At 45.5% G+C, this 25,208-nt stretch overlaps 1 protein-coding gene across 1 annotated transcript in view; it reads right to left on the bottom strand.

Annotated features, from left to right (window-relative positions):
* LOC137378580 (early endosome antigen 1) overlaps positions 1 to 25,208 on the bottom strand; it is a 1,009,825-nt gene that overhangs the window by 177,017 nt on the left and 807,600 nt on the right. Inside the window, exons 28-29 of the mRNA XM_068048885.1 lie at positions 9,796 to 9,953; positions 6,571 to 6,817 (exon numbers count right to left, since the gene is read on the bottom strand). Of these exons, the coding sequence (XP_067904986.1) occupies positions 6,571 to 6,817; positions 9,796 to 9,953 (405 nt within the window). The remainder of the gene's footprint in view (positions 1 to 6,570; positions 6,818 to 9,795; positions 9,954 to 25,208) is intronic.

Below are 25,208 nucleotides of genomic sequence, written 5' to 3'. Positions count from 1 at the left end.
GCCAAGGAATTGATGTGTAGCTACGACACTGGCAACATCTATCCAACAATGCAGAAAATTGCCCAGGTGTGTCTTATCCATAAAAAACAGGGCTAATCTAACCCAGCCAACTAATAGGAACATAGAAATATAGGATGATATGAACAGGAGTAGGCCATTCAGCCCCTTGAGCCAGTCTGTACCTCAGCTTCATTTAACCATCTTTTCTCCATATTCCTTAATATCCTTACCTAGGAAAACTTTATCATATTCTTGAAAATTTCAACTGACTCAGCATCAGAGTTATAGGTTTCCATTTCTCTTAGTGTCAAAAACTGCTTCTTGATTTCACTCCTAAATGGACTAGTTCTAATTTTAAGGTTATGTTCCCTTGTTCTGGATTCCTTATCAGGGTAAATAGTTTCTCTGTATATAATCCTTTTCATTGTTTTAAACACCTCAATTTGATCACCTGTCAACCGTCTATACTCAAGGGAATACAAAACAAGTGTATCCAACCTATCCTCATAACTTAACCCTTTAAGCCTGTTCTCCTTGGAACAGAGAAGGCTGAGGGGAGATTTGACTGAGATGTACAAAAGTTTGAGGGGCCTGGATAGAGTTGATGTGAAGGGCCTATTTACCTTAGCAGAGAGGTCAGTGACTAGGGGCAGAGATTTAAATTGATTGGTAGAAGGATTAGAGGGGAGATGAAGAAAGGTTTTTTTCATCCAGAGGGTGGTGGGGGTCTGGAACTCACTGCCTGAAAGGGTAGCTGAGGCAGAAACCCTCAATTTATTCAAAAGAAGTCTGGATATGCACCTCAAGTGCCGTAATCTGCAGGGCTACAGATCAACTGCTGGAAGGTGAAATTAGAATGGGTGGAACGTTTTTGGCTGGCACAGACACGATGGGCCAAATGGCCTCTTTCTGTGCCGTAAACTTTCTATGATTCTATAAGCCCTTGCATCATTCTGGTGAATCAGCACTGTACCAGCTCCAAGGGGAATATATCTTTGAATTGCTGAAAATAACTGAATGCAGTACTCCAGATGGGGTCTGACCAAGGCTCTGTACTATCGAAGCATCGTTTCTTCACTTGTATATTCCAACCCACTTTATATAAAGGCCAACGCTCCATTAGCCTTTTTGATTACTTTTTGTACCGGTGCCCTCACATTTTGCTCTTCGACAGCTCCTGGTCTTTTTACATCAAGAGAATATTCTGATTTGTCTTGCTTGGATCCAAAGTGGGTGACCTTGCCACAGTGAACTGCATCTGCTATAGTTTTTACCCACTCAATGAGTCTGTCAATGTTCTTTTGTAACTTCCTGCTCCCTATTAGCCTCCTGCCAATTGGCAAATGTTCCTGTGCTGTACTTTGTTCTTTGAGATGCCAAGCTGGTGAAGCTACAACCCAGGACTACCTGCGTGCTAAACAGCATGTGATAGACAGAGCTAAGCGATCCCACAACGGATCCGATCTAAACTCTGCAGTCCTGCCACATCCAGTCGTGAATGGTAGTGGACAATTGAACAACGGACTGGAGGAGGTGGCTCCACAAATATCCCCATCCTGAATGATGGGGGAGCCCAACACAACAGTGCAAAAAATAAGACTGAAGCATTTGCAACAATCTTCAGCCAGAAGTGCCAAGTGGATAATCCATCTCGGCCTTCTCCTGAAGTCCCCAGCATCACAGATGCCAGTTTTCAGCCAATTCAATTTACTCCTTGTGATATCAGAAGACTGCAGACACAGGATACTGCAAAGGATATGGGGCCTGACAACATTCCGGCAATATTACTGAAGACCTGTGCTCCAGAACTTGCCGCACACCTAGCCAAGCTGTTCCAATACAGCTACAACACTGGCATCTACCTGTCAATGTGGAAAATTGCCCAGGTATGTCCTGTACACAAAAAGCAGGACAAATCCAACTCAGCCAATTACCGCCCCATCAGTCTACTCTCAACCATCAGTAAAGTGATGGAAGGTATTGTTGACAGTACCATCAAGCGGCACTTGCTTAGCAATAACTTGCTCAGTGATGCTCAGTTTGGGTTCCGCCTGGGCCACTCAGCTCCTGACCTCATTACAGCCTTGGTCCAAACATGGACAAAAGAGCTGAACTCAAGAGGTCAGGTGAGAGTGACTGCCCTTGACATCAAGGCAGAATTTGACTGAGTTTGGCATCAAGGAATACCAGCAAAACTGCAGTCAATGGGAATCGGGGGAAAACTCTCTGCTGGTTGGAGTCACACCTAGTGCAAAGGAAGATGGTTGTGGTTGTTGGCGGTCAATCATCTCAGCTCCAGGACATTGCTGCAGGAGTTCCTCAGGGCAGTGTCCTAGGCTCAACCATCTTTGGCTGCTTAATCAGTGACCTTTCTTTAATCATAAGGTCAGAAATGGGGATGTTCGCTGATGATTGCTCAATGTTCAGCACCATTTGCGACACCTCAGATTATCACGGAACCGTATTTATTTTCTCCTCGGATTAAAACAGTGTGCATTTAAGACACTGTTAAAAGCAGTATACCTTTAAGACAGGGAGAAGCTTTTGGACTTCTGAGGAACAGTGTGATTAGATTAGATTAGATTAGAGATACAGCACTGAAACAGGCCCTTCGGCCCACCGAGTCTGTGCCGAACATCAACCACCCATTTATACGAATCCTACACTAATCCCATATTCCTACCAAACATCCCCACCTGTCCCTATATTTCCCTACCACCTACCTATACTAGTGACAATTTATAATGGCCAATTTACCTATCAACCTGCAAGTCTTTTGGCTTGTGGGAGGAAACCGGAGCACCCGGAGAAAACCCACGCAGACACAGGGAGAACTTGCAAACTCCACACAGGCAGTACCCGGAATCGAACCCGGGTCCCTGGAGCTGTGAGGCTGCGGTGCTAACCACTGCGCCGCTGTGCCAGCTGCACTTGTTAGTTCGGCCACAGCAGGAGAGGGAGAGGTCACATGGTATCATGTTTCGATTTGACGTGTAAAACTGGCAAAAACCGGTCTGAACCAGACACCAGTGAGGTGTGCTACTGAAGAAAAGAACTGTCTATTCTCTCTCAGCAGAAATTCTACAAGGAGCTACAGGTCAAGTTAATTGCCTAAAGCGAAAAAAAACCATTTTTCTGGAAGGGACCATTTGTGTTGCTGAAAGTAACAAAACGCCTTTTCTTTACTTCCAAGCCAGGAAGTATTTGCTTCAAGATTGAATCTCTCTTGACTGATTGTATTTTCTGGATTTCATCGATGGTCTTGATGCGTGTTGCAGCCGAAGTCTATTGAATGCCTATCTACTGACGAGACTATTTCATCAAATCCGCATGGAGACTTCGAGTAGCATTTGATTATTTTTCACATTAGAATACCTCACTCATGAGAAACGCAACCCACAAAGACTTAATTATTTATTTGTTCTTAAGAAACAGCTAATTTTTAAAACATCCTTTTTTTTCAAAAGAAATCAGTTAACCATGATTTTTGAGTGTATGTGTGTGAATGGGGAAGTTAGGTTAAAATAAGAAGTTATAAGGTCTTTAGAGATAGACATCTTAATAGTGTTTAAGATTTACTGTTTAATAAATTGTTAATTTGTTGTTGTCTAAAGATACTTGGTTTGGTCTGTTTTATTCTGGGGGTTGCTAGAGTGTTTAATTTGGCTGTTTTCCAGTTTGGTGGGAAAACTTGAATAATATGCAGCTACCTGTGGAGTGATGGGACTAAATTGACGGTGCATTGCTCCCGCCTTGGTCGTAACAAGATACTGAAGCAGTCCGTGTAGAAATGCAGCAAGACCTGGACAATATCCAGGCTTGGGCTGATAAGTGGCAAGTAACATTCGTGTCACTCAAGTGCCAGGCAATGATCATCTCCAACAAGAGAGAATGTAACCATCTCCCCTTGACATTCAATGGCATTACGATCACTAAATCTCCCACTATCAACATCCAGAGGGTTACCATTGACCAGAAACTGAACTGGAGTAGCCATATAAATACCACGGCTATAAGAGTAAGTTAGAGGCTAGGAATCCTGCTGCAAGCAACTTACCTCCTGACTCCCCAAAGCCTGTCCACCATCTACAAGTCACAAGTCAGGAGTGTGATGAAATACTCTCCACTTTTCTGGATGGGTGCAGCTCCAACAACACTCAAGAAGCTCGACACTATCCAGGACAAAGCAGCCCGCTTGATTGGCACCCCATGCACAAACATTCACTCCCTCCACCACCGGTGCACAGTGGCAGCATTGTGTACCATCTACAAGATGCACTGCAGCAACACACCAAAGCTCCTTAGACAGCACCTTCCAAACTCGTGACCTCTACAACCTAGGACAAGGGCAGCAGTTGCATGGGAACACCACCACCTGCAAGTTCCCCTCCAAGCCACACACCATCCTGACTTGGAATTATATTGCTGTTCCTTCACTGTCGCTGGATCAAAATCCTGGTTGTCCCGTCCTAACAGCACTGGAATTCCTCTCCAAACCACCTCTCTACATCTCTTCCCTCCTTAAAGACACTCCTTAAAACCTACCTCTTTGACCTGAACAACTCCTGTCTTCCCAATGCCTGTCCACCATCTACAAGGCACAAGTCAGAAGTGTAATGGAATACTCTCCACTTGTGTGGATGGGTGCAGCTCCAACAATACTCAAGAAGCTCGACACCATCCGGGAAAAAGCAGCCCGCTTGATTGGCACCCCATCCACAAACATTCACTGCCTTCATCACCGACGCAGAGTGGCAGCAGTGTGTACCATCTACAAGATGCACTGCAGCAATGTACCAAGACTCCATTGACAGCACCTTCCAAACCTAGAAGGACAAGGACAGCAGATGCATGGAAAACAACCACCTGCAAGTTCCCCTCCAAGCCACACACCATCTTGACTTGGAACTATATCGCCATTCCTTCACTGTCACTGAGTCAAAATCCTGGAACTCCCTTCCTAACAGCACTGTGGGTGTACCTACCCCACATGGACTACAGCGGTTCAAGAAGGCAGCTCACCACTACCTTCTCAAGGGCAATTCGGGATGGGCAATAAATGCTGTCCTAGTCAGTGACACCCACATCCCATTAATGAATAAAAAAAGAACAGATGACAAAAGGAAGGAGCCAAGGATATTTCAGATGATGCAGGGGAAGAAGAGAAGCTATTGTTGAAGATGTTGTGGCTATGATTGGTAAACTGAGTTTGGAATAGCTAAGTGAACCAAAATGGCTGCAGGGAGGTCAGCGAGGACAAGAAGAGATGGAGCATAGTCATGGAGGATCTAATTTTTAACTCTGAATAAGGCAATCTCAATGTTGTAGCATGGGTGGAAAACGGATTCAAGAGATTCAAACAAGGAATTACAGGAAAGCTGGGCACACACATGGCGATGAGAACACATTCAAGGGCTATTGGAGAGGAAAGAGAGGATGTCAATGGAGCAGTTGCTTTCAAGGACAGAAAAGTTGAGGGTGTTTTTTTGAGGAGGGACTAGGAAAGGGAGTAAGCCTGGTGAGAGGTCTAGTTTGACGGGCAAATGGAAGGGGGAGAAGCAGCAGAGGCAGTTGAACAGACATCGTCAATCTTAGTGACATTAGGCTAGATTTTGTTGTGGGCACCAAATGAACTGCGCAAGCCATTTGTTAGATTTGCACTTGTCCACAGGGTTTTACTTTCCAAGGGTTTTACACAGCAATTTGTTGCCAGCGGGACATCCAAATGGAGCGGTATCCCCTACAGGACATCTTGAACCTGGATGAACAGCTCAAGCAACTACTGGTTATCTAATTAATCAATCAGATTGAAGAATTGTTAATGAACAGCACAGTTTGAACTCGGAAATATCAGAATATTGAATTCAGTGTCAAATCAGGTACAGAAAATGAAATAAGGAGAGGGAAAGAAAGATTGGTTTAAGAGAGAGAGTTAAAAGAGACAGAAAAAGAAAGTTAAAAAAACTCTAATAATAATTAAAATCTGAAGGAATGAGTCTCCACACTTGTTAAAAGTTAATTTTCAGTTCCAGAGAGGTTGTTCGGCAGTAATTAAGAGTTATCAAAATGTTAAAAGGAATGACAACTTAACTTTTTATGCCCAGTTTAGTCCATACCTACAATGTCAGTATAGGAATTTCACACTCTCACTACATTTGAATGGGCACATCTTGGGCAACAGCTTCAAGATTTTCACGTTTTACTGTGTATGTGCGCTCACTAAAAGCTGCTATCTGATTTTTACAGCGTAATCCATCCCAGCATTGATATCACCAGGAGATAGGTGTTGCAGTGAGATACCAGGTGACTTGCTACCTTTTACATATGAGTTAACTCAATGAAACATAAAAAATAATGAATAGCATACGAGCAGAACATTGAGGCATTTAGAACAAAATATACAGAAAAATCTTCAGGGAAATGTAAGTTGTATTTGAATAATCTGGATTTTTTTTTAGAAAACAGAAATTTTAGTTTGGAAAATTAGGATATAGTCTTGTTACATCAATGAGGTATTACATTGGAAATTGTATGCTGTAAAGCATACCAAAAAATCCCAGCATGCCTTACCAAATTCTCTGCAGTTTTTGTTGCTCGTTTGTAGATCCTGTTTCAGCTGCTCTATTTCTGCCTTGAGGGAAATGTTATCATTTTCTTTTTGCTGCTTTTCCTTTTCCAGCCTCTGAAGATTGATCTCGAGGCCTTTTACCACAGCGCCTTGCTTCTCAATTTCTGTTACCTTCCCTTTGATACGATCACGAGCCTGGAGCAGGTCTGTTTCGGACTTCCTCAAGAGGTCATCTCTCTTCTGTATTGCCTTTGGAGGAAACCACGCAGAGTATGTAGAGTACAAATGCTGTTCTAAGGGCATTATTTAAGTGGCCCAAAACCTATGCCTAATCACTTGGATCAGAAGTTTATCATGCCCATCAGAAACAGCATTAAAGCTTAAATCAGAAACATCAAAGTGAACATACAGCTTCAAACACACATCAACCACAGAAGAACTGAATTAAGAATAAATCTATAGGCCTATGAGACCTGCTGCAGATCTAGCTTATGGCCCTGAAATATGAATCCACGGCAGCAATTTCATTACCTTAATAGATAGGGTTTGAAATTAATATTGGTGCTAAAGTGATTTTGAAAACCAACATATGCTTTTTCAAAAACTTTACCAACACTGGACCACACTTTTAATCAGAAAGCAGTTTAGTTAACTGAAAGGTTTATATTGGAGAAATCATCAGCAGTTTACTTTATTTAATCATAATAGCATGAGAACATAAGAAACAGGAGCAGGAGTAGACTATACAGCCCTTCGAGCCTGCTCTGCGATTCAATACAATCATGGCTGATCTTCAGCTTCAACTCCACTTTCCTGACCGATCCCCATATCCCTTGATTCCAAGACACCAAAAATCTGTCCATCTCTACCTTGAATATATTCAATGATACAAGCTTCTGGGGTAGAGAATTCCAAAGATTCACAACCCTTTGAGTGAAGAGATTTCTCCTCATCTTAGTCCTAAATGATCAGCCCCGGTATCCTGAGACTTTGCCCCCACGTTCTAAATTCTTCAGCCAGGGGAAACAATCTCTCAGTGTCTCTCCTGTCAAGCCCCCTCAGAATCTTGTATGTTTCAATGAGATCACCTCTTATTCTTCTAAACTTCATTGGATATAGACCCAATTTACTCAGTCTTTCATCATAGGACAACCCTTTCACCTCAGGGACCAATCTAGTGAACCTTCACTGTACCCCCTCCAATGCAAGTATATCCTTTCTTAAATATGGAGATCAAAACTGCGCATAGTGCTCCAGATGTGGTCTCACCAAAGCTCTTTATAGTTGTAGCAAGACCTCTTTACTCATGTACTCCAATCCGCTTGTAATAAAGGCCAACATGTCATTTGTCTTCCTAACTGCTTGCTGCACCTGCATGCTAACTTTGTGTTGTTGTACAAGTATACCCAAGTCTCTCTGAACATCAACATTTACAAGTTTTGTGCCTTTAAAAAAATATTCTGCTTTTCTATTCTCCCCACCAAAGTGAATAACCTCACACTTCCCCACGTTATTCTCCAGCTGCCACCTTGTTGCCCACTCACTTAACCTGTCTATAGCTCTTTGCAGCCTCTTTGTATCCTGCTCACAGGTTGCATTCCCACCTAGCTTTGTATCGTCAGCAAACCTAGATACATTACTCTGTCTCTTCAACGAAGTCATTCATATTGATTGTAAATAGCTGAGGTGACAGCACCGATCCTTGCGGCACTCCACTAGTTACAGCCTGCCAACTTGAAAATGCCCCGTTTATCCCCACTCTTTGCTTCCTGTCCGTTAACCAATCCTTTATCCATGCGAATGTATTACCCACAACTCCATGAGCCCTTATCTTGCGTATTAACCTTTTGTGTGGCACCTCATTGAATGCCTTTTGGAAAGCCAAGTATACTACATCTACTGGTTCCTCTTTATCTACCCCAGTAGATACATCCGTGTTGTTTTTGTCTGATCATACTATGATTATCTAAGTGCATTGTTAGGACTTCCTTAATAATAGATTGCAGCACTTTCCCGATGACTGATGTCAGGCCAACTGGCCTGTAACTGCAGTGTTTCTATTTTGTGAAGTTGCGTAAAAATGAATAATATCCAAGCCATATTTGACACAAGACCCAAATGAACAAAAGCGTAGCCCTCAAAGGATGGTTGCTAGGATGAAATAGTTTTCCCAACAAATGATGAATGCTATGTATCTATGAAATGATTAAACAGCAAAAAATATTTCAACACAATGGATGCCATTTGTATGCAATACTTGAGTTATATCAATCCCAGTTGTATACTAGTTTTTCCCCATTTCTCAGGCACTTTATGATATCATACAGTCAGCTTTCTGAAATGCAAGTATTATTACATTGCACCTTTATATCTGGACCGGGTTATTGTCTATAATGGGGATATATTTTAAAAATTAGAGCATGTGTTAATTTAGCTTTACTTCAAAAACACCCATTTAATTACATTTCTAGTTAATTATGAATGAGAAACTTTTAGGACAGCAAATTAGCCACAAATTTGCCTCAAGCCAGTATCAATTTTGACCAATGTTTATGCTAAATTGCTAATGACTTTTTCCACATCGTTAGATAAGCAATCAATTTGTTAGACAGCAGAGGCTGGATTCGAACAATTCTCAGGAGAGTGCAGGGATAAGGAGGGTAGAATCCTGAAAAATATTTAGCTGTGCAGTAAGTATTCAAGGAATTGGTCCATTGAGAACACTCACCACCACAACTAGAATTTTATTTTTATTCTTTCATGGGATGCGCGCATTGCTGGCAAGGCTAGCATTTGTTTGCCCAACCCTAATTGCCCTTGACAACTGACTGGCTTGCTAGGCCATTTCAGAGGGCAGTTAAGAGTCAGCTACATTGCTGTGGGTCTGAAGTCACATGTAGGCCATACCACATAAGGAAGGCAAATTTTCTTCCCTAAAGGACATTAGTGAACCAGATGGGTTTTTACAACAATCGATGATAGTTTCATGCAGTTAATATTACCATTACTAAAGAATGATCTCAAATTTATTTTCAATATGATCAATTAGTGCTTTGAAAGTAGTCTCAAATGTATTATAATTTGATATTTAAATCCTTGTACGCCAACAAAGAGACATTGCACTTTCAGTGTTAAATATGTTTTGCCATACTGCATTTTAAATTCCATATTATTTTGGGAATATACAACTTTATGATACTATTTGCCTCTCTGCTTTCATTGCTCACCTGTTCTCGCTGGTTGTATAGTTTCCGACTGTTGTGGAGGTCATTTTCTAGTTGAATGATCTGCTGTCCCAGTTTGGCTGACTCCATTTGGTATTTTTGCAACTCAGAGGCCGCATCAAGTTGCAGGCTTTGGACAACCTTCTCCAAACGTGCTATATCTTTAGGTAAGGTTTAAGTTCAAAATGTTACTGAATGTTATTAAAGAATTTGATGACAGTTAACAATGAATCAGTTGCATTATTCTGTACTATCTATTCACAAAAAGGGTAGATGACAAAGGGGCCAAGGATACATCTGATGGTTTAATAGAAAGAGGTTGATTAAGGATGCTGTTTATAGCATGGGGAAGAACTGAGACTCTTTAATTAGTTTGAGGTTCTGAATGCCAGCATAAGACATTCTGGCTACTAGTAGAAAGATAACAATATAACTGTCAAATTGTGACAGTTGCACTCAGTAGATATTGATTTTTTATTGCATATTAATGCCTTGATTCTTAGTAGAGGATCATTGGAATTCAGTAATCTATCTAAAATGAATTGTCTTCGCTACCTCGAAATATAATTTAGGACTCTGTGCTCTTCAGTAGTTTTGGGAATTGAAAAATGTTGCACGTTTTAAAATGAAAACACTTCCTACTCATTCAAATTTGCCCATTTGATTTTTTTTCCCTTGTTCATGGGATGTGAGCATTGCTGGCAAAATCAGCATTTGTTGTTCAGGCCTAATTCCCCTTGAGAAGATGGTGGTCAGCTGCCACCAGTTAACCACCAAATAATAAACATGTGTGACTTAAAGTTGTACTGTATGTTTGTGAATGGCCTGTGGGATGGGGAAAAAGGATGCAAGGGTATCGTGGTTATATTATTGGACCAGTGATCCAGAGGATTGGACTAATAACCTAGCCAAGCTGTTTCAGTATAGCTGCAACACTGCTATCTACACAACAATGTGGAAAATTGCTCAGGCAGGTTCTGTACACGAAAAGCAGGACAAATCCAACTCAGCAAATCATGACCCTATCAGCCTTCTCTCAATCATCAGTAAACTGATGGAAGGAATCATCAGCAGTACTATGAGGCAGCATTCTCAACATGGTCATCAATGTTCAGTTTGGGTTCTATCAGGACTACCAGGCTCCACATCTTATTTTATCATTGGTCCAAAGATGGACAAAAGAAATGAATTTCAGAGATGAGATGAGAGTGATTGTCCTTAATATCGTGGCAGTATTTGACTAAACGTACCATCAAGAAGCCCTAATAAAACTGAAGTCAAAGAGGTTCAGGGGAAAATCTCTCCAGTGGCTGGAGCCATATCCAGCATGAAATAAGATGGTTGTGGTTATCAGAGGCCAATCATCTCAGCCCCAAGATATCGCTGCAGGAGTTCCAAAGGACAGTGTCCTAAACTCAACAATCTTCAGCTGCTTTAGCATTTGTTGCCCGTCTCTAATTGCCCTTGAGAAGCTGGTGAGCTGCCTACTTGAACTTCTCCAGTCGGTATGGTGAAGGTACTCCCACAGTGCAGTTAGGTAGGAGTACGAGGATTTTGACCCAGCGATGGTAAAAGACCAGCAATGCATTTCCAAGACTTGGAGGTAAACTTGGAAGTGGTGGTGTTTGAATGCTAGGTGTTCTAGGTGGTGGAGATCACAGGTTTGGGAGGTGATGCCAAAGAAACCTTGGCGAATTGCTGCAGTGCATCTTGTAGATGGCACACATGGCAGCTATGTTGTGCCGGCAGTGGAGGGAGTGAATATTTAAGCTTGTGGATGGGGTGACAATCAAGCAAGCTGCTTTGTCCTGGATGGTGTCAAGCTTCTTGATTGTTGCTGGAACTGCATTCATGCAGGCAAGTGGAGAGCATTCTATCACACTCATTACTTGTGCCTTGTAGGCGGGGAAAGGCTTTGGGAGTCAGGAAGTGAGTCACTTACTGCAAAAAATCCAGCCTCTGACCTACTCTTGTTGCCACAATATTTATGTGGCTGATCCAGTAAAGTTTCTGGTCAATGGTAACCCCAGGATATTGACAGTGAGGGATACAACATTGGTAATGCCGTTGAATATCAAGGAGTGGTGTTTTAATTCCATTTAATGCCATTGCTGAATCTCCCACCACCATCATCTTCAGAGGTCTCCATTGACCAGAAATTCAACTGGACCAGGCACATATGTGTCATGGCTACTAAGCTAGTCAGATGCTGGGTATTCTGCAGTGAATGGCTCACCTCCACACTCCCCAAAGCCTTTCCTGCCACCTACAAGGCACAAGCCAGGAATGTGATGGAATACTCTCCATTTACCTGGATGTGCCCAACTGCAACATCACTCAAGAAACCCGACACCATCCAGGACAAAGCAGTTTGCTTCATTATCACACAATCCACAAGCTTAAACATCCCCCACTATGGTTGCAGTGTGTTCTACAGGATGCACAGCAGCAAGTCACCAAGGCTTCTTCATCAGCATCTCCCAAACCCTCAACCACCCACTGCCTGGAAAGACAAGGGTAGCTGCTGCAAGTTAACACCATTATCTCAAGTCACACATCAACCGGACTTACACATATATCACCATTCCTTCATTGTCATGAGGTCATAATTCTGGAACGCTACCTAATTGTGGGAAATGCTGACCTACCTTTGGGAGTACCTTCACCACATAGATTGTAGCTGTTCAAGAAGAAGGCCTAACACAACCTTCCAAAGAAGGGTCACTGACCCAAACCGTTAACTCTGCTTCTCTTTCCACAGATGCTGCCAGACCTGCTGAGTGGTTCCAGCATTTCTTGTTTTTACTACCACAACCTTATTAACTCTTCAAATAGGAATGGCTAATGAATGAAAGTCTTGCCACTGATGTCTATTTCTGAGAATGAGCTTTTAAAAATATACCACAAACAGCAATGGCCCCAGCACTGATTCCACTGGCAAGTAACCTTGTGCTAGGTTGACGTAGCTTCATCCACAACCACTGTTTGCTTTTCTGGTTTTAGTTGAATTTCAATCCACCTCCAATTCCATGCCTTCCCACGTGGTGGAGCAATTGTGTTGCATGCTATTACAAGTCATACTGAAGCCTAAATGTATAACAATCCTCAGGAATTCTGTTATCAACAGGCTTGTAATTTGTTCAGAATTCCAATAAGTTTGTTCGGCAAGAACTCTGACCCATAAATCCATGCTGACTTCTAAGCATAAGCACACCTATCTAGATGTTTCATTATTCTCTCTTTTAGGATATGTTCTAATACTTAAGCCACAGCATCTCTATGCTCCTTTAAAGATTGAGATTATGTTGGCAGCAGTCTGATTTTTGAGGTCTTGAAGTGATGCTGGATTTTCCTTTGGTGCTTAACTCCTTTAGAACCAAGAATTAGGGCCAACTTTGACTTCAGCGACATAGATGACTTGCTCAGAGAGCACTGCAACTACGTAAACTGGTATTCACAATATCATCATTAAAGGACTTGCAATGCACAAGTGCCCAGACTTTACAGTAAGAACAGTGAGGCTATCAGTGCTCACTGTTAAGGAATAAACTGGAAAGCAACATCCTCTGTCCACACATGGGCAGTTAAAATGTGGAAGTCAGGAAATTGCTGTCTGATTTGCCCTATTCCAGGATCATTCTTGAATGCAAAGATTACCCCTGACTTCTCTTTAAGGCAACCATCTTCTTAAACCCTTTTCCCCTGTCTCCTCCACTCTCACCTCCAACAAGTGTGAGGAGCTCATGGGCTTCTTTGCCACTTCGATTGTGACCATCCACCTCTGCCACCTCCATCCCTTCCCCTCGTCCACCAGGCCAAACTTCCTCTAAGGCTCCCCCCTGTCCTAGCCCTGAACTTACATCTTTCTCTAGGTTTTCTCATCTTTCTCCTCATGCCCATCACAGCTCATTTTGCCGACAGGACCCATCTTTGATCCTATTCCCACTAAACTGCTGACCACCCAACTTCCCTTCCTGGCTCCCATGTTAGCTGATATTATTAATGGTTCTCTCTCATCAGTTACTGTCCCCCTCTCCTTCAAATCAAATCTTGACCCCTCTGTCCTTATAAACTATCATCCCATCGCCAACTTCCCTTTTCTCACCACACACCTTGAATATGTTATTGCCTTTCAAATCTGTGCCAATCTTTCCCAGAATGCTATGTTTGAATCCCTCCAATCAGGTTTCTGCTCTACCACAGTCTGGCTTAAATGTTGCAATAAAATGTGAGATACTGAAATGGCTCTTATCAAAGTCACAAATGACACCAATGTGACTGTGGTAAACTATCCCTCCTCATCCTTGTTGACCTGTCTGCAGTCTTTGACACAGTTGTCCACATCATCCTCCTCCAATGCATCTCAAGTGTCTTCCAGCTGCATGGGACTGGATTAGAACAAAGAACAGTACAGCACAGGAACAGGCCATTCGGCCCTCCAAGCCTGCGCCGATCTTGATGCCTGCCGAAACTAACACCTTCTGCACTTGCGGGGCCCATATCCCTCTATTCCCATCCTATTCATATATTTGTCAAGATGTCTCTTAAACGTCGCTATCGTATCTGCTTCCACCACCTCCCCTGGCAGCAAGTTCCAGGCACTCACCACCCTCTGTGTAAAAAACTTGCCTCGCACATCCCCTCTAAACCTTGCCCCTCGCACCTTAAACCTATGTCCCCTAGTAACTGACTCTTCCACCCTGGGAAAAAGCTTCTGACTATCCACTCTGTCCATGCCACTCATAACTTTGTAAACCTCTATCATGTCGCCCCTCCACCTCCGTCGTTCCAGTGAAAACAATCCGAGTTTTTCCAACCTCTCCTCATAGCTAATGCCCTCCAGACCAGGCAACATCCTGGTAAACCTCCTCTGTACCCTCTCCAAAGCCTCCACGTCCTTCTGGTAGTGTGGCGACCAGAATTGCACGCAATATTCTAAGTGTGGCCTAACTAAAGTTCTGTCCAGCTGCAGCATGACTTGCCAATTTTTATACTCTATGCCCCGACCGATGAAGGCAAGCATGCCGTATGCCTTCTTGACTACTTTCAGTGACCTGTGGACCTGTACGCCCAGATCTCTCTGCCTGTCAATACTCCTAAGGGTTCTGCCATTTACTGTATACCTCCCACCTGCATTAGCCCTTCCAAAATGCATTACCTCACATTTGTCCGGATTAAACTCCATCTGCCATTTCTCCGCCCAAGTCTCCAACCGATCTATATCCTGCTGTATCCTCTGACAATCCTCATCATTATCCGCAACTCCACCAACCTTTGTGTCGTCCGCAAACTTACTAATCAGACCGGCTACATTTTCCTCCAAATCATTTATATATACTACAAACAGCAAAGGTCCCAGCACTGATCCCTGCGGAACACCACTAGTTACATCCCTCCATTCAGAAAAACACCCATCCACTGTTACCCTCTGTCTTCTATGACTGAGCCAGTTCTGTATCCATCTTGCCAGCTCCCCTCTGATCCCGTGTGACTTCACCTTTTGCACCAGTCTGCCATGCGGGACCTTGTCAAAGGCTTTACTAAAGTCCATAAAGACAACATCCACCGCCCTTCCCTCATCAATCATCTTCGTCACTTCCTCAAAAAACTCAATCAAATTAGTAAGACACGACCTCCCCTTCACAAAACCATGCTGTCTCTCGCTAATAAGTTCGTTTGTTTCCAAATGGGAGTAAATCCTGTCCCGAAGAATCCTCTCTAATAGTTTCCCTACCACTGACGTAAGGCTCACCGGCCTATAATTTCCTGGATTATCCTTACCACCCTTCTTAAACAAATGAACAACATTGGCTATTCTCCAGTCCTCTGGGGCCTCACCTGTAGCCAATGAGGATGCAAAGATTTCTGTCAAGGCCCCAGCAATTTCTTCCCTTGCCTCCCTCAGTATTCTAGGGTAGATCCCATCAGGCCCTGGGGACTTATCTACCTTAATGCTTTGCAAGACACCCAACACCTCCTCCTTTTTGATAATGAGATGACTGAGACTATCTACACTCCCTTCCCTAGGCTCACCATCCACCAAGTCCTTCTCCTTGGTGAATACTGATGCAAAGTACTCATTTAGCACCTCACCCATTTCCTCTGGCTCCACGCATAGATTCCCATCTCTGTCCTTGAGTGGGCCAACCCTTTCCCTGGTTACCCTCTTGCTCTTTATATATGTATAAAAAGCCTTGGGATTTTCCTTAATCCTGTTTGCCAATGATTTTTCATGACCCCTTTTAGCCCTCCTAACTCCTTGCTTAAGTTCCTTCCTACTGTCTTTATATTCCTCAAGTGCTTCATCTGTTCCTAGCCTTCCAGCCCTTACAAATGCTTCCTTTTTCTTTTTGCCTAGGCTCACAATATCCCGTGTTATCCAAGCTTCCCGAAACTTGCCAAACTTGTCTTTCTTCCTCACAGGAACATGCTTGTCCTGGATTCTAATCAGCTGACGTTTGAAAGACTCCCACATGTCAGATGTTGATTTACCCTCAAACAGCCGCCCCCAATCTAAATTCTTCAGTTCCTGCCTAATATTGTTATAATTAGTCTTCCCCCAATTTAGCACCTTCACCCGAGGACTACTCTTATCCTTATCCACAAGTACCTTAAAACTTATGGAATTATGGTCACTGCTCCCGAAATGCTCCCCCACTGAAACCTCGACCATCTGGCCGGGCTCATTCCCCAATACCAGGTCCAGAATGGCCCCATCCCTAGTTGGACTATCTACATACTGTTTCAAGAAGCCCTCCTGGATGCTCCTCACAAATTCATCCAGTTCCTTTGGTTTCTACCCAGTCGTAGCCAGAGAATTACTTGCAATGGCATGACTTACTGCTCCTGTACCATTACCTCTGGAATCCCCAACATATCTATCCTTGGCCCCCCAATAATTCTCATCTACATGATGTTCCTAGGTGCCATCACTGGAAGACACAATGTCAAGTTCCACATGTATACTGGCGACACCCAGCTCTAACTTACCACCACCTCTCTCGACCACTCCACTATCCCCTATTTGTCACATTGCTTATTCAACGTCTAGGACTGGATGAGCTGAAACTTCCTCCGACTAAATTTTGGGAAGACTGAAGCCATTGTTTTTGGTCCCTGCCACAAGCTCCAGCTGCACCATCTGGCTTCATCTGGTTCCTTTAGTTTCTATCCTTTTGTAGCCAGAGAATTACTTGCAACATTCCCTAGCCACCAACTCCATCCCTCTCTCTGGCAACTATCTGGAACTGACCCAGACAATTCGCAACCTTGGTGTCATATTTGACCCTGAGGTGAGCTTCTGACCACATATCGCACCATCATTAAGACCACCTGTCCACCTCCGTAACATCACCTGACTCCAGTCCTGCCTCAGCTTATCTGCTGCTGATACCCTCATCTATGCCTTTGTCACCTCCAGACTTGGCTATCCCAACACACTCCTGGCTGATCTCCCACATTCTATACTTTGCAAACTTAAGCTCATCCAAAACTCTGCTGTTCATGTCCTAACTTCCACCAAGTCCTGTTCCGTCATCACCCCTTTGCTCGCTGACCTGCATTGGTGCCTAATTAAGCAAAGTCTCGATCTAAAATTTCTCATCCGTGTTTTAAAATTCCTTTACGGCCTTGCTCCTCCCTATCTTTCTAATCTCCTCCAGACCCGTAACCCTCTGAGATATCTGCACTTCTTCAATTCTGGCCTCTTGAACACCCCTTATATTAATCGCTCCACCATTGGTAGCTGTGCCTTCAGCTGCCAAGGCCTTAAGCTCTGCAATTCCCTTTCTAAACCTCTTCCCCTCTCTTGCTTTCTTTCCTTCTTTCAGACATTTCTTAAAACTTACCTCTTTGATCAAGCTTTTAGCCATCTGACCTAATATCTCTTTATGTGGCTCAGTGCCCAATAAACATGCCAGAAAAAGTTAGGGTTTGTCCAGTCAAGTGTAAGTGAATTTTTAATGGTGTGATATGTTTTAGTTACTGTCAAACAACTTTTCTGGCCCTGAAAATTAACTGTTATAAACATGGAGTCTCATTGCTTCAGATTTTATTTATTTTTTAAACTTTTTCTCTCTGTCTCTTTTATATCTATCTCTCCCTGAATCCAATCTTTCTTTCCCTCTCTTTATTTCACTTCCTCTATTTAATTTTACAGGTTACAGCATTTTCAGATGTGATAGGGAGGGAGATAAGAAAGGAGGGAGTGACAATTTTGGTCAAGGAAACTATTACAGCTGTGAGGAGGGATGATATGTTGGAAGGTTCATCAAATGAGGCTTGTGGAATGGGCTTTGCTGTGGCTTTGCAACTCAGCCACAGTATTAGCATCCCACTTCTGGGTTTCCTGACCAACCAGAGGAGCTGCCACGATCATAATTGGCAACTAACTTTTCAAGCCTCATTATTTAAAGGGACATCGGCAGGGGTCAGAATGGATTCATTCTGCAATTGTCAGGATAGAACAGTAGCTATACAAATGGAGTCTCAATGTGGGAAGGCTGCCCCCCTGGCCCTCTGAGACATCCCTGGAGGTAATGCTGCAGGCTGTAATAGCCCGCAGAGAAATATTCTTCCCAGCAGATGGGAGGAAGAAGCCAGCCTCTGAGACCAAGCAGGTGTGGCTGAAAGTTGCTGAGGAGCAATGTTCCCTCTAATTTCCCTTCGCATGCGCATCTTAAAAAGACCACTGCTTGTGCACAGTCTGTTTGTTCCCTGCACAGCAGATGCCTGATTGCTGCTGCTGCAGGGCTGTGCACCTGCTTAGAGGTTACGTAGCTGGGGAGGTGAGCAGCAGGAGTGTGGTGCCTTGCTCCTGGATACAGTGTCACAAGAGATCCATCAGGGCAGGAAAGGTGAGTGGCATGCTATATTCAAGTGCCAAACCCCTCACTCTGCTTTCCCCAGCCTTCTCCTGCACAGTACTCCTCAGACCAACACACGTTGCAGCTCCACCCATTCCTTGCTCTCAAGGCACCTTCTCACATCCCCATCTGAACAGCCACCACTGCCATCATTCTCATCTTATTGCCATCTAACACCAATCTCTCCACAAATGTTGTCCTTCCACCCTCTCAAAACATTCAATTTCTCACACTTATAACTCTCTTCTTTCTCTCTTTGCAGAAGAGAGTGCAGAAGACCAGGGAGAAGCAGAGAACCGGGAGTGGCTGCTAACTTGATGCTGTGGAGGAGGAGGCGATGGAGATCAGCAGAGTGCCGAGGTGCGTGGCCAGAGAAGATGGGGGGTTCTCCCATATACCTGGTTGCAGAATAAAATATCACACAGTCAAATGGCACACAACACTCACTCCTACAGACTTGATATCATCAGTAACTGAAGTATGATCATCTGCATAATGATGACTTTGAACCCTTTCCCCCTGTCAGTGCTAAATCATGTCTTTTCACCTTCCACAGCCCTTGCAAGTGTCACATAGGAGCTGGTGCAGGAAGATACCGCAGAGGAGGTCATGCACTCTGAAGAAGCACCATCACACGACTCATGTGCACCCTCCACCAGCTCAGATAGGCACACTTCGGTGGTCCTCCAAGGCAGGTAGTTGGATTTTCACATAGTGAGTCACGGATCACAAGTGAGCAAGAGCAGGTGTTGGAGACAGGGGCAGCAGTGCAGAGTCCCTGTCAGAGGACACAGGACCCTCCAAGTTCTGCTCAAAGAAGCAGACTATTCTGGAGCAGCAATAGAAAATGTGTGCGGTTCTGTCAGTATTTCCAGAGGCACTGCACATCATTGGAGAGAGATTGGAGGAGTCCATCTCTAACATGAGTGCTACAATGTCTCAGGCCTTTGTGGCTGACGCCCACCTCCACGAAAAGAGGGGCCACCTGCATGGAACATGACAGGCAACTGAATGCATGCAGATTTTGAACAATGTGTGCACACTCAGGAGTGAATTTAATGAGCGAGCAGCCAGGACATGGTAAAGGGCATTGTTCCAGTTCAGCAGGTGGGCAGCCACCCAACCGCAATTATCCGTAGGGCAGCCATTTTGCATAGGGGAGGCGAGGGTCCCCCCCAATCACATGGCAGGGATGGGAGCTGAGTCAATTACAGCCTCAGATGGCTCTGGAGCAGGTGCTGGCACCATATTTAAAGGCCTGCCAGCCCTGCATTCACTCCTGTCCTGGATACATTGTCAGCTTGGTGCAATCACAACTTCGTCCGACTGGGTCCTGCATCCCCCCACCCCCCCAGGAGAGCAGAAGACGATGTCCGAGGAAAGGCACAGGGTGGCCCCATGGTTCAGTGATGCCTCCCTGCAGGTTCTCTCCAGACTGCAAGGGAAAGGTGGGAGGTTCTCTTCCCGCACGATGGCAAGAAGAGGTCCTCCCGCCTGACCAAGCAAGTCTGGGTGGAGATCGCACAGGAGGTCAGCAACTGTGGGGTCACCCAGTGCAACTGGGTCCGTTCCAGTCCAGGGAGAGGGTCAGTGACCTCCTGTGTTCTGCCAAGGAGAGTGCTCCATACCAGTCACCTTTTTGAGGATTATATGTGCCTACACGGGAGGTTGCGCGACATGGGGAGAGCAGCAGCGTTGCGGCATTGGATGAGTGACTAAGGTTTTGTCTCTTCCTAGCTGTCTCTGGGCCACAGGCCACCTTCCTTCATAGTTCACCCCCCTTAACTCCCTTACAGCGAGTGTCGGCATGAGAGACATCAAATTCCCCAGAAGGGGATGAGGGGCTGAAATGAGCAGAACTGTAATGTTGATCTCTGTGCCATTCTCTACCATCTCCATCCTCCCTCTTGCAGGATAACAGGACCTGTAATAGGAGGGAGGTGGCCAGGACAGACAGAGGACTCCCAGATCTACGTCCACTCACTTCCGCTGAGGAAAAGGCCTTGGAGCTGACGGGCACCCTGCACAAGAGACTGAGGATTGCCTCCGTCGGCATTCGCATCAACGTTGGAGACTCACATAATGCTTGGTTGGCATCAGGAGATCTGCACAGCCTAACCCACATATGTTTGTGTTCTCTCATGCAGGTAGCGTTCGCAGGGATCTGCAGCCATAGGGGGACAGGTGTTCATCTCTGAAGAGGAGAACCACTCAGAGGATGCACCATCCCATGACTCTCTTGCACCCTGCACCAGCACAGATAATTTCACCTCAGTGGGTTTGCACGTGGCTTTAGAATTAGGGGCACAAGCTGGTGAGAGCAATGCACATGAGCCCGAGGAGCTGGCTAAGGCTGAGACAACTGAGGCCTCTGACAGTTGGAGGATGTTGGGTGGCCAGGCCTATGCTGAACCCCAGGATGATGACCGCCTCTGGTGTCGACAGCACAGGGCATGCTGGAGTTGCAGACAGAGGTAAGGCAACATCTGGTGGAGATGCCAGAGGCCATCCGCAGCCATGAGCGGACGATGGAGAAGTCCATCCATGCCATGACTGCTGCCATGTCTCAGGTCTATGAGTGCATGGCTTCCTCCATCGAGAGGTTGTTGACCCTCATGGACAGACAGATCCCATAGATGCATGCAGAGGTGTACACCATCACCTTGGCCATGAGCTCAATGCAGCAGTGACAAGGCAAGAGAAGGAATAGGAGCCCTGTGGCTTCTGCAGCTCCTGGTCCTTCTCTGGTGAGCAGGGAGGCTCAAGAGAGCCTTCAAAGGGAGGAGGAGAGGCTGCCAGCTACATCTGGGGGCTCCCCTCAGGGCGCTCCAAGTGTGGACAGCTGCTCCTCAGCCCCTCCACCAGTGAACCCAGCTCCAGCTGCCACGAGGCCTGAGGAGAATCCTGCAACGGTGCAGGACACCCTCAGGCAGCGAGGCCTTCCAGGCCTCAGGCAGCTAGAGGACGGCAGCAAAGTCATCACTGGCCAAGGGGCAGCTTGATCAGCAGCCTGACTCCAGCCCAGCTGCTGCTGATGGGATCACACCATGTAGGAGCACCGCAAACATTTTAACAAAAGCGCTTAGCCACACTTTGGGTTTCACGGGTGTAACATGTATGTTTTGTGTGAAATAATTAAAAGATCCTTTGTTCAAATCACTATGCTTCATTGTCTGAAAGTCATGTGCCATTATGCCTTAATTGTGAAATTTTAACCTCCCCCTTCCCCCTTAGGGCTATGCTGATGTCCACCACAGCCCTCATTTACATGCCAATATGATGAGAGCCCTGATTAACATGTAGTCTCCCATGGGCACACATGCGCATTCCATCTGCTTGCAAGACAGGGACTACAAATGGAAAGGACGCGACAGAGTTCAAACATTAAGATGAGCCTTTAGTTCACTCTCTGTGAATGGACAGCAGGATGGCAGCAAACGAGTCGTTATGAGGTTGTCTCGTGCCTCCTTTGCGTGTCATTCAACCCGTCTGGCCTCCTGCCTTGGCACCTGAGGATGTGCCAATTCTGTCGACGGAGTCATTGTTGGACCTCAGAGCACAACCTTGATGAAGGTCCACCCTCTGCTCCAGCAGCATGAACAAACAGACCCATCACACAGGAATTTGACAACCCTATCCTGACCCCCCAACCCTCATTTCCCTTCCAACACACAGTTAGGCCCCCTTGCAGAGCCCCGGTACCTCGGATTCCCTTGCAGAGCATGCAGCAACCCCTGACCCTCTTGCAGAGCATGTAGCAACCCTGGTCCCCCTTGCAGAACAGGCAGCAACGCTGTCCCACAAAGGCCTCCAAACCCCTTCTTCCCCTATGCAGCAATGCTCCAGGCTGCCTTCCCATTGCGGCAAGGTGCCCTCTTACCTCAGTGCCGCCAGGTTTTACTCGTCATTGAATCCAGAGGCATGCCAGTGCTGCCCGCCGTTCACAGCATCACTCACCCATCATTAAATCGCTTTTAATTATATTTAAATGCAAGTAAATCAGCATTTTGGCAATTTAAAATAGGTTTCCATTGCGCTGCATCGACAATGCCGCCATTGTGCTTTCCCATCACTTACAAAATCCGGAACCGATTTCCAGACGAACGGCTGCGTTGCGATTCTCAGTCCACCCTGCGCCATCATAGCCACCCTCGACGCTGCACAAACTTCAGCCCTCAGTCTGCCAGTTTAAATAGGATGGAGGAAGCATCGCTTTTTCCATTCAGCACCTCACCGAAGTGCAGCAGAGTGCTCTCCAGCTCTTGGCTAACAGGGAAGGGTGGGGGTGCCATGAGAGGGAAGGTGGAAATAGGGCATATGGAAATGGGATTCTGCTGAAGACAAGCCCAGTCCTCCCCCCTTGACCGCTGCCTCAGTCAGAGCTCCACACGCTGATTTCTGCCCTGATGACCGAGTCTCCTCCTGCATGGGTGCAGGTGAGACAGTTTTTGGTGGGGACCTCATGGACCCCAAAACACAAAGGACATGCCATAAAGAGCTGAACAGTCAGAGCAGGGTAACGAGCACCCTTTCTCTAGCACTGCTGAAGCCACAGGGGTAGCACCACACAGAAGTAATAGGAAAAGGAAGAGATGCAAGTTGTAGTTTCTCAAGGGATATCACTTAGTTGTTTAAAAGGCTGTTGATGTGTCAATTTTATAGTCAAAATTTATGCACTATCAATTGTTTTTCAAGCTTCCAAGTGGGGGGTGGTGGAGTGGCCTGTAGCTAGTTAGTCAGAGAAGGTGGACCTCTAAACCTGCCTGAAGCGCTGGACCCCCGGTCTGCCGCTGGAAGGCCGCCTCCAGGCAGCTACACAGATCCTTCTGGGGACTTGAAAGCTAACTGAAAAATTCCAGTTGGCTTCTAACAATAGGCCTTAATCGGCCATTAACAAGGTCTAATGGCTACCTGCCGCTTGTGGGCGGGTAGATGTGTCGCTGACGCTCCCCCATCATCCTGCCTCCGGGAAAATGGCCCGAGGGCCAGCCGGTGGTGTGAAATTTCATGCCTGTTCCCATTAGGGCCTAAAAGCCTGCCTGATATGTCAAAAGTAGAAGACGAGCAGTGGGCATCAGTGAGGTGAAAGGATTATTGATTGTGGGAATGGTTCCTGTTGAGGGGGGCGGGGGTGCCCAGTCAGTCAAACCATTGGTTTGCCATGTGGCTGAACATCCTCAGGTTAGATGAATCGTGCCTTTTTAAGTCCATCACAAGTATCTCTGGCAGCGAGGGGTGAGTAGCTGCAGGGACCCAACCAACTCAGGCTGCTGCTCCTCCTCCTCTGAAGATGCAGCGTGGTCATCAACTTCCTTCTGCTGCAGCTCCAGTCTTCTCTGCTGCCCTATGTTGTGTAAAGCACAGCAGACCACTACTATTCTGGAAACTTGTCCTTGTGTATACTGTACTGTGCCCCCAAATCTGTCCAGGCAGCTGAATCTCATCTTTAGCAACCCAATGGCTTACTCAGTGATCGCTCTTGTTGCTTCCATTGTACCTTTCCTGGGCATCAGTTGTGGGGTTCCTCACAGGGGTCAACAGCTACATCCTTAAAGGGAAGCCCTTGTCTCCAAGAAGCTATCCGTTGACGCTGTTCGGAGGTGGGTAATTATCTGCGGGAGAGTTGACGGGCGCTGAATGAAGGCATCATGGCAGCTTCCTGGATATCTTCTACAGACATGCATGATAATTTTTCGGTGGTTACATACCAGCTAAACATTAATGGAGTGGAATTCTTTGGTGATGAATGCTGCTGGTTGATCTGAAGGCGTCTTAATTGCCACATGTGTGCAATTGATGGGCTGAATCTTCTGGACTGAGAATATTTGGGCATCAGGACCATTTCAGGTACCTATCCCGTTCGCTACAGCAGCAGGAGTTCAGGTATGACCTTATGGGAGGAAGCCAATTAAGAATGAGCCTCCGGGATCGCCGTCCAATTACAGAAGGTAGGCTGAGGAGGTGGGAAGGCAAGTCAGAAACCGAGATGTGAGACAGGCCTGCAGTCTTCACTGTAGCTGCAGTGGGAGTGCAGCTATAGTGACTGGGACACAAGAGGGAGCAACATGAGTAAAGGCAGATGAGGCTAAAGGTGGCGGATGGCATTTCTTTGACCTGATCACTCTCAGCGGTAGCACTCTCCATGAGACTGTGCGTGGGATAATCACTGTCTTTCCATTTTTGGCAAGTAAAGATCAGATTGCATGTAAATGTCTTTTGGTTGTGTCCTCCCGCTGTGCACTCAGCTCCTGTGAACTGCCAAGTTCTGCACACTGTGGGGGTCCCGGTTGCCTCTGAAAGCTTGGAAAGTCTGGTGAAAATCCCTATTGATTACCTCCTTAACTACCTTAATTGGTTTCCCACCACTGTGGATTGCAATCAACACTCTGAAGCTGCCTCCAGTAAAAGTGCAAGGAGGCGGGAGCACGTCAGGGATTTTTGCCATTTTCCTGCTACCCACCCCCGCCCCCCCCATTTTCAAGGTGTTGGGAAAATTCCTTCCTAAAGCCAGAACTCGGGATTAAATCTTCAATTTTACTTCACTTTTTACAT

Source organism: Heterodontus francisci, chromosome 17 (assembly GCF_036365525.1).
Source record: "Heterodontus francisci isolate sHetFra1 chromosome 17, sHetFra1.hap1, whole genome shotgun sequence".
NCBI classification, from domain to species: Eukaryota; Metazoa; Chordata; class Chondrichthyes; order Heterodontiformes; family Heterodontidae; genus Heterodontus; species Heterodontus francisci.
This window is presented reverse-complemented; position numbering and strand designations above follow the sequence as displayed.